At 56.5% G+C, this 9541-nt stretch overlaps 2 protein-coding genes across 2 annotated transcripts; one reads left to right on the top strand and one right to left on the bottom strand.

Annotated features, from left to right (window-relative positions):
• Window positions 1–1140: 1140 nt before the first annotated feature.
• On the bottom strand, window positions 1141–5317 carry ENH_00082480 (hypothetical protein, conserved; the record flags this gene model as incomplete). Its single annotated transcript, XM_013583342.1, has 4 exons — window positions 1141–3425; window positions 3583–3685; window positions 4112–4445; window positions 4656–5317. The coding sequence occupies 4 exons, from the start codon at window positions 5315–5317 to the stop codon at window positions 1141–1143; spliced, it is 3384 nt and encodes a 1127-aa protein (XP_013438796.1).
• A 788-nt stretch (window positions 5318–6105) lies between these two features.
• On the top strand, window positions 6106–8889 carry ENH_00082470 (OTU-like cysteine protease domain-containing protein, putative; the record flags this gene model as incomplete). The annotated part of the gene is made up of 2 exons (XM_013583341.1): window positions 6106–8507; window positions 8739–8889. 2 exons carry the CDS (start codon window positions 6106–6108, stop codon window positions 8887–8889), a joined length of 2553 nt encoding a protein of 850 aa, XP_013438795.1.
• Between the last annotated feature and the right edge of the window lie 652 nt (window positions 8890–9541).

Raw genomic sequence — 9541 nt, 5'->3', positions numbered from 1 at the left:
CTGTTTGTGTCTTCTCTGTGGGCCACGGAAGGTATGGCGAGCTTGGAGCTTACAGAGTGAAGAGCCCTCAGAGCCTGGACATCTGTGCTGCACACCCTGCAGTTCAGTGCTACTCCCTATAGTTCAGTCACATGTCTGTCAATAAGCTGACAGTGAGTTTTTAAGGACGCTAATGAGGGCAGCGAAAAACCCTTTAGAGAGGCCCTCTTGGAGCCTCCTTAGTTTGGCACATAGCAAATAGATGCTTCTTATTGGTCTTCAGATTGCAGTCGTTCGGAGCTTGCTGCTGCTCTAGCCTTGAGGCCGGGGCAGGACACATCTCTTTTGAAACGCGTAGGCGCTGGTGACCATCAGAGAGGCCCCTTAGAAGAATACTCACTTCTTAGCAAACACTATAGGATCCTACAGGGCCCAGGGCAGCGCGCAATTCTGGGGAGAGATGGCGGGGCAGCTGGCTTGCCTCTGTCCCGTCTGCCTTTCAGCTAATGCATGCTAGCAAAGCTCCTGAACAAAGAGAGCCGCTGTGCATGCAGAGGCCTCTAGGGGAGGCGGGGGCTGCGGGAAGGGCCCGAAAAATTGGAGCCCAAAATACCTACGAAGCTGGCACCTTACCAGCGTCAGCTCACGTCTATTTGTTGTCCCGTCGAAGAAAAAGCAAATATAGAGACAGTGAACATAAAACAGAAACATCTGAAAATAAAATGAGCAGCAAAACCACCGGCGACATGCTTGCCAGTCATTACCTAACTGGCTTTGTATCCAGCTGATTAGCTATGCACAGCGCACAAGAGCACCTTACGGACAGCTACGGTTCCCTCCAGATATGCACCTGCTGAAATAGCAGTGCAGTAACCATGCCTTGTTTGCTGCTGCAGCTGCAGGCCCAGCTGTTGCTGCTGCCACCAAAGCGTTATCCAGTGCAGATCCAGCAGCAGGGGAGACGCGCGGCTGTTGCTCTTTCCCTCGCGTATTCTGAAGGTCATGTGGCCACTGTCTTGCCCCTCCTGCCCACCCTACGGGCAAAATCTCTTTGCAGCTGCGACTGCTACGGCTTCTGCCGCTTCAGCTGCTTCTGCCAATGCCATTTGAACTACTACGTATTCTCTGCAATTGCTCTAGTTGCTGCTCCAAAAGCAGCTGCTATTGCTGCAGTTGCTGTTGCGGCGGCTGCTGCAGCAGATGCTGCACGAGCTGCTGCTGCTGCTGCTGCGAGAGCTGTTGCTGGTGGTGCATCAAGTGCTCTTCGCGCTGCATGAAGTGCTGTTGGTGTGAATGGATCTGCAGTTGCTGCTGCCGTTGTTGATCGTGCTGCTCCGAAAGATGTTGCTCCTGCTGGCTTGGTTGATGCTGCGGCGCTTGCAGTAGTTGCTGTTGCGGTGAATGGTGCTGCGGTTGTTGTGCATTCTGCCGCGCAATTTGCTGCTGTAAAAGCAGCTGCTGTTGCTGCATCTGCTGATGCTGCATCTGCTGTTGCTGCTGTTGCACCTCTTGCTGCTGCATCTGCTGCTGCTGCATCTGCTGCTGTTGCAACTGCTGCTGTTGCATCCGCTGCTGCTGCAACTGCTGTTGCTGCACCTGCTGCTGTTGCAACTGCTGCTGCTGCATCCGCTGCTGCTGCAACTGCTGCTGCTGCAGCTGCTGCTGCTGCAACTGCTGCTGCTGCAGCTGCTGTTGCTGCTGCTGCTGCTGCAACTGCTGCTGCTGCACCTGCTGCTGCAGCTTATTTTGTTGTTGCTGCTGCTGCTGTAGTTGCTGTTTCTGTGCCTGCTGCTGCAGCTGCTGTTGCTGCACCGGCTGCTGCAGCTGCTGTTGCTGCACCTGATGCTGCAGTTGCTGTTGCTGCACCTGCTGCTGCTGCTGCTGTTGCTGCACCTGATGCTGCAGTTGCTGTTGCTGCACCTGCTGCTGCAGCTGCTGTTGCTGCACCTGCTGCTGCAGTTGCTGTTGCTGCACCTGCTGCTGCAGCTGCTGTTGCTGCACCTGCTGCTGCAGTTGCTGCTGTTGTTGCTGCTGCTGCATCTGCTGCTGTTTCACCTGCTGCTGGTGCAGTTGCTGCGGTTGTATTTGCTGCTGTTGCAGCTGCTGCTGCTGTATCTGCTGCTGCTTAAACTGGTGCTGCGAGGCATTTTGCTGAGACGTGTGCTGCTGTTGTGCCTGCTGCTGCAGGTGTAGCGGACGCTGAGGTTGCTGTTTTTCTTCTTGCTGGATGCGATGCTTCTGTTGCTGAAGGTGGTTTTTGCCTTGAGGAGAGCTCTGCTCTTGCTGCTGCTGTTGAAGCTGTTGTTGCTGCATCTGCTGCCGAATCTGGAGGTCCACGTGCCGCTGCTGAACCTGTGCTTCTTCATCAGGGACCTTCCACTGCTGAGCTTGCTCCTGTTGCTTGGCTTGCTCTTCAGGCTGAGACTGGTGTTGCTGTTCTTGTTGCTGTTGTTGCCGCACTTGCTTCTGTTGATGCTGACGTTGTTGCTGCTGTTGCTCTGCCTCCGCCAGCCTGTGCCTTTTCCTGGCAGTTTCCATTGCGCGCTGCTGCTGCAGCATCTGGCGCAGTCTCTTGAGCTCGATGACCTCATGGGGTCTGAGTTGCTGCAGCGCTGCTGCAACAGACGGTCCCTCAGCAGCTGCCGCTGCTCTGTCTAGCGTGAGGGCCCTGAGGGCCATCTGTCGCCTCTCTCTGCGTCTCCTGGCTCGCAGGGCCCTCCTCAGCCAGTCACCAGCAGCAGCAACAGACAGTTCTTCAGGCGCAGCCAGCAGCAAATCCATATGCTCCTCCAAGCCAGACGGCTCCCCAGGAGAGCCCCCGCTGCGCAATTTCGAGGCCCCCAAGCCCAAGCCCAGAGGGTCTCTGGCTGTGGGGGGGCTCCAGGAGAAAAATCCACGGTGGGCATATAGCGCAGCGTAACTGTCCGCCTCCCCAAACGGCAAGCCGCCCCCCATTTCGTCTTCGTCTGAGGAGCACCAGTTTGAGAGGGCCTCATAGGCAGTCGGCTGTGTGTCGGGCTTTGCGGGGCTTTCTGAAGCGGGCGAGGCGGCCGTGGCTTCCGTCTTCTTCTCGCAAGCCTCTCCCTCTACTGCGCCTTTGTTGCCGTCGCCAGCAGCTGAAGTGCTGCCTGCAGGCTTTACTTGCTGCTGCTGCTGCTGCTGTGTTTGAGACTGCTGCTGCTTCTTGTGCTGCGGCTGCTGATGCTGCTGGTTCTCCGAGCTAGAACCGACCGACAGATATACATCTTCTCTCAGCCTGGACCTGAAGGGTTCCTGTTGGAGAAGAACAGAGAGTGGAACACGGGAAGCCTCCCCAGGCAGGGCAGGAGTGGTTTCTGGTGAGGCTAGGGGGTCCTCCCATTCTTGGGACTTTGGAGGCTCAAGAAGAAAAGTCGGGGGACCCGTCATGAACAGACAGCGACTGAGGAGGCGCTGCACCTCTGCTGCTGCACACAGAACAGAAAACACCTAACCCACCATACCTGAAGCGCAAATGGCTCCCATTCCCTGGAAACCCTCGCGATGACCCACAGCACATTTATGTGAAGGTTGTGTTCAATAAAACGAAACCAGGAAAGTCGAAAGAGGCAGAGGGCCACACACCGCGGCTTTCGGGAGTGAGGGACCTCGACCAACAGGGGTTAGACTGCTCCTCCAAGAGAGAGTCCGCAGACCCGAAGAGACACATCGCCGACTGACATAGTTGCTGCAGAAGCAACAGCAGAGAAAACCGCAGCAGCAACAACAGCAGCAGCTTGAATAAGCAAAAGAGCGATGTTCTTGCACGGCTCCTTTCCTACCAGGCAGCAAACTAAGCCCCTCGACCTAGCCAAATGACCAATCAAGAGCAGGCTAAGAATCTATCCGCAGCTGCAGCTGGAAAGCTAGAGACCATGTAGGCAGCAAAGAGCCCACAGATAGCAAAGGAAGCCTTCATGTGCCTCGCTAGCCTGTCTTTTCTCTGGATAGCCAGGAATAGCTCTTCCTATCCAACTGCACATGCGTCTTTCCGTCTTTTTGGGCATATATCAGGCTGCCTGTCGCTAGCTAGCCTGGCCAGCAGCTAATTAGCCATGTCTGTAGCTACCTAACCTTGCTGGTGGCTAGCCATTTCTGTTTGTCGCTAGCTCACCGCTGTAAGTGCATGCCTAACTTGGGAGTTGAAGCTGGGTTGGGCTTCCTCTTTCCGCATTTGCCTCTGCAAGGGAGCCAAGCGAGGTACGGAAAACAGCAAGGGCTCCTCAAAAGACTCTGAGGCCTCCAAAGAAAAGTCAAGGGCACCCAAATCCTTGCGACCCTGTTGGGCACCTCCTCCCCCGCCTGAGCGATTATCTTCTCCTGCAGCTGCGGATGAGGCAGAAGTCCCTGAGGATGCCCCCTCAGACGGCTGCGGCGACTGAGTGGCAGCAGCAGCAGCAGCAGATGCTGCGGACTTGCGGGGGGCTCTTGAGCGCTTCGGTGCATCCCTGCGGCCGCAAAAAAGCCCTCCATTACAGGCTGTGAGCCTCAGTGCATATACCCCAAACTCTAAACCGCAGCAGAGTTCACTTCTGAGAGCTCAGTTGTAAAACCGAAGGCGTAAGCCTGAGACGTGAGTGAACCCTAGGCCACAGCCGAAGTTTCAAGCACTGCAATTCGCCCGAGACTAAACTCCAGGCCATCCTCGTGGGACTTACCCTTCTTGTGCAGCGAGAGCATCAAGTCTTCTCATAAGGGCATCAGCCTTGGCTGCGGCGAGGGCTTGGGGGCCCCCTCTGGGGCCCCCCTTAGCCCTCCGCGTGCCCTCTACGAGCTTGCGAACCGACTTGAGAAGGGTCCCCCTGGCAGCCACAGTGGCTGGAAGGGCCCCCGCAACTATCCACAGGCCCTCACCAAGAGACCCATCTTTGTAGAGGGGTACTTTATATGCAGCCAGCGATCCTCCATCGGAGAGCCCCCTACCCTCCTGTTGGGGCCCTGATGGCGCCCCGGGAAATGACCCTTTTGTTTCTCTCGAAGAGTCTTGCAAAGGCCTTCCCACAGAAGGAGCTCCTGGCCTGTGTTGTGGAGGCAACGGGGAGCTGCATGCGCTTGGTGCCCCTGCGCTGCCTGCGTTTGAGGGGTTGGGCAAGGCGGAGAGAGAGGGAGAAGAGTTCGGCGAAGGAGAGGCAGAGATGACAATATGGGGAGACCCAAAAGATAAGCGGCCGCTTGAAGACGCACTGGACGGCAAATGGGGTGCCCCTGGTGAGGAAGCGGTCGGCTGCGGCCCAGCAGCTGCTACTGCAGCTGCCAAGGAGGGGACCTGGGGCCCCGGAGGCCCTGGACCACCTCCTCCAGAGGCTACTGGGGGCCTCATGTAAAGCCGTTCAGGTGGATGCAAGCGGGAATTACAATATACAATAGAGGGGCCGCCGTCCCTGAAGGCTTGCTGCTGCCGTTGCTGTTCCTATTCTTGCTGGTGCTCTGTGGGTAACTGTGCCCTGAAAACGGCCCTGAGCTTCTTAAATAAGCCTGGCCAAGCAGAACACCCGAGGACTTCTCTTCCGGCTTGAGGCCCCTTGCTGTGGGTCGCCAGCGATAAAAAGATGGGGTCCCTGCTTAGCGTCCACTCGAAGAAGGCCTTTTGCATTTGTAAGAGGCCAACTAGTAATGCATGTGGGTGTACAAAGCTTCATAAGGCAAGAAGTGCCGCTGGGCGCGGGACAAAGGGGCCCCCTTCAGAACCGATAGCCGCTAGGGGGCCCCCAACTGTAGGGGCGCTGACTGAAGAGAAAGGCGCCGCTGCTTTTTTGTCTGATATGTTTTTTTGAGCTCTTATATAAATTTATTCGTATGGAAGGCCGCAAGAGCTTCTCTGGGCTTTGCATTTCCATTCTCGATACGCCTGGGAAGGCAAGCCAGGCAAGCGGGTGCTCTGCGCTGCAAGCGCTGAGGCTCACTTTCCTGAGATCTAGACTTCAAAACCAATTTTCGAAGCTGCAGACCTTCGACCACAATTTGAGTCATCTTTCATTCAAGCTGTTCCTTTCGAGCCCTAGAGGCTGTCCGTGCTTCCCCTTTAGTCGGTTGTCTCTCCTCTCCCTTCGTTTCTTTCTCTCTCTTCTCGCTGTTCCTCTCTCTCTCTCTTCCGTTGCTTCAGAGGCAATGGGGAAGAAGAAACAAAAAGCGAGCTTTTCTCTCCGGCGCTGTGGAGAGGGCTCGGGGGCAGGGCCGGATGACGGGGAATGGGGACGCAGCGGGGATTTAAGGGGCCCGTCTCGCGGGTCTCGGGGCAACCGCAAGCCCCGCGGGCCCCCTGTGTCCTCTGATATGTCATTCTCTGCTGCCCTGAAGGCGGCTGGCTTATCTCTTCGTCACATTGTGCCCGACGGCAACTGCCTGTTTCGTGCTGCTGCTGACCAGTTGTATGGTCAGCAGACACAGCACCGAGCAGTGAGGGCAGCTGCCGTATCTTACATGTCGAGCCATGAATCATCCTTTTCAGGCTTCATAGACACTGAAGAGGAGCCCTTCAACAAGTACTTGAAGCGCATGGCCACAGACGGCACTTGGGGTGGGCAGCTGGAGCTGCAGGCCATTTCTCTTGCCTACAAAGTCAACTTGCTCATTTACGTGGCTCCCGAAGAGGGCTGGGGAGAAGGAGGAGGGGCCCACCGCAGCGGCAAGGGCAAGACGGGGGCCTCTGCCGCCGCACGGCGAGAACGGGGGGCTGCGGACGCCGCCCAAGACGACGGAGGGGCCCCCAAATGGGACATATGGAAAATGCAGAACTTTGGGCCTTCCGCAGTCTGTCTGCAACTCGCTTTTCATCCTGACATGCAGCACTACAACTCCTTAAGGATGCAAGGGGCCCCCGAGGGGGCCCCCAGCACTTTAACGCTGCAGCAGCTGCAGGCCCATAGCGACAGCTGGGAGGGTCAGGGAGAAGACGGCGTCCCTCAAGAAAATTCAGTAGTCTCAACAAAGGAAGGGCCCCCAATAGAACAGACACTCCAATTAAACGAGGCGGCAGTACTGCAGGAGCTAGCAGCAAATGAACCCAGCGCAACCATCAACAGCAGCAGCTGCAGCAGCAGCAGATACGTGGGCCTCCCGCCGGACAAAATGTTGGAGGCCCTCCGGGCAGTGGCATCTCTGACCAACATGGGCCCCCTGTGCCCGGCCTGTGCTGCTTGCTGTCGAGCTGCGTGGCGGCGGGGGGCCCTAACGGCGCAGCTGAACTCGTGGGGGCCCCTCGGCGGCCCCTCTCTTTTTCGCTATGCGCCTCTAGCAGCAGAAGCTGCACAAGAGGTAGAGGAGAAGCCCGTCAAGAGCCGCCAGAGCGCAGCACGCTTGAGGGCCAACTATTCCCTTCGCCACAGAGGCCGGAGCTGCCTCGCAGCCATCTGGCCCCGCAGGCGCCAGCGAGTCGCCACCTCTACTGATTCCAGAAGCAGCACTAGCAGCACTGACAGCAGCAACGAGAGCAGCAAGGCAGACTCTGAGGGAGTCAACGGCGATGGTAGGGGGCCACCTAAAGACGGGGCCTCGCACCCCAACGTGTTAATGGCCGTGCTGCAGCCGCCACCAGGCAGCAGCAACACCTCTGAGGTCTACTTGCACCGAAATCTGATAGACAGTGGCAACGGCAGTACGGGCAGTGTCGGCGCTGCTTTAGATGGCCTTTTCTCCATCGACTCCATCAGCTTGCGCCTCCACAACTGCACGAACCCTCCGCCAGCAGCGCCAGCAGTACCTGCAGAATCCGCCGCAGCTTCGCCTTCGCCTCGCCGCAGGAGGGCGCCCTTAACTACAACAGCTGCAGCAGCAGCAGAAGCATTGGAAGCCGCGCATACAAGGGCAGCGCCACCAGCAGCAGCGACAGAAGCTCCAGCAACACCGGAAGACCTGTCTCAGCCCGCAACAGGCGGAAACGATGGAGCCGAGCCAGTAGAGGGTGCAGCAGCAACAACGGCAGAAGCAACTGCAGCAGACGCAGCAGCAGAAGCAACAAGGGTAAAGGGAGCAGGGGCACCAGAAGGAGCTGTAGTAGCAGCGAAAGAGGTCTTGCTGCCATGCAGGGTGTGGGCGGGCCCCACACTACTGAGAATAGAACGCGCCCCATTGCTGCAGCCCAGCAACGCCAGCAGTAGTAACGGCACGAGTAGCAGTATTAAAGGCACCGGCAGCAGCAGGAGGGCGGTCTCTCTTCCTTCACTGCGTATCCGCTTGCTGCCTTGTGCTCGATTGTGGCTTACTGGTGAGGCAGCAGCAGCAGCAGCAACAGCAGCAGCAACAGGTTCGCCGTGTTTCAAAGTGACAACAACAGGAGCAGGAGGCGAAGTCTCCGTCGTCGAGGTAGAAGCAGGGCCAGATGCTGCCGCCGCTGTTGCTGCTTCTGCGGCTGCTGCTGTTGCTCGGGGTGGCGAGAGTGCTGCAGCTGATGCCAAGGCAGGAAGCTCGACCCAGCAGCAAGAAAAGCAGCAGCAGCGGGAGCAGTTGGCAAAAAAAGGAAGGATGACTAAAAAGGAGCGGGCGGAACTGAAAAAGGCAAAGAAACTGCAAAGGTGGGGGGTGATGTAGCCCACAATGCATGCGTAGAAGACTGACACATGTGCAGTGTAGATACACGGGCAAAAGGACAGCAAGACAGATGCAAGCACAGGCTACTCTAGCCTCTAAACTACACAGAGAAATGTAATTGGAGGCTTGGGCCCCGGGCTCCAGGGCTATGGTTCAAGAAATCGGTGCTGTGGGCTGAAACGTGATCCATTGTGCTTTGCTGTGTGCTGCTGCAGAGAACTTTCCAGGGCTGAGCGACGCCGCACAGCAGCCTGCGATTCAGGCAAGGATGGGGTCCCCCAACGCAGTAGTGAGGGGGATCCTGCTGGAGGGGAGGCATCTCTGCAAAATCTGGCCGAGCTGACCCGTCGGTTGCTAACTGTTTAATAAGCTTTAGTGAGAGCCTTTTGGAGGATATCTCAGTAGCATTTTTGCTGAGTTGCTCAATTGTATGTACAGAGCCGTGCAGGAGGTGGAATGCTATCTCCCAGTTAAGTCTAATTTTATGTACAGAGCTGTGAGCTGTGCAAGCGATGAAGCGTTGCCTCTCAATAAGTAAATCAATAGATAAACATATTGTTTTTTATGGGTAGGTGTGCATGATGTACACCTAAGTCGGAGCGTTTAGTGTGGATTTTATACGTACAGATTTCTGTATTCGTTATGTGAAAACATTATACACTAGTTAAACGGAACACGTATATGAAAGCATCACAGAATAACTATAGAGGCTCGTGAATACATAGTTATGTTTGGACATAATAATGCTCGTCATTGACTATGTGCTTGCCCCCCCAGTGTAATCGGGGTTTCCTATAAATCTGCGGGCTGACCTGAGGCTCCCGATGTACAGCAGGAGCTTGAGAGCCTTCAGGGCCTGCAGTCACGGTAGCGTTTGTGCCATGGCCCGTTGTATGGCTTTTCCGTGTGGCCGTTTGGTTGTCATTCAGCTGACAGTGTGTTCAGCGCCTTGGGGGCTTTGACAGCCCATTCCAAGGACCACAGTCAGGATAGAGGGGACCCTCGTGACTGTTACGAC

Source organism: Eimeria necatrix, genomic scaffold, assembly GCF_000499385.1.
Source record: "Eimeria necatrix Houghton genomic scaffold, Enh_scaff90, whole genome shotgun sequence".
Classification (NCBI taxonomy): Eukaryota; Apicomplexa; class Conoidasida; order Eucoccidiorida; family Eimeriidae; genus Eimeria; species Eimeria necatrix.
The sequence above is the reverse complement of the archived record's forward strand: the minus strand, read 5'-3'. Positions and strand labels throughout refer to the sequence as shown.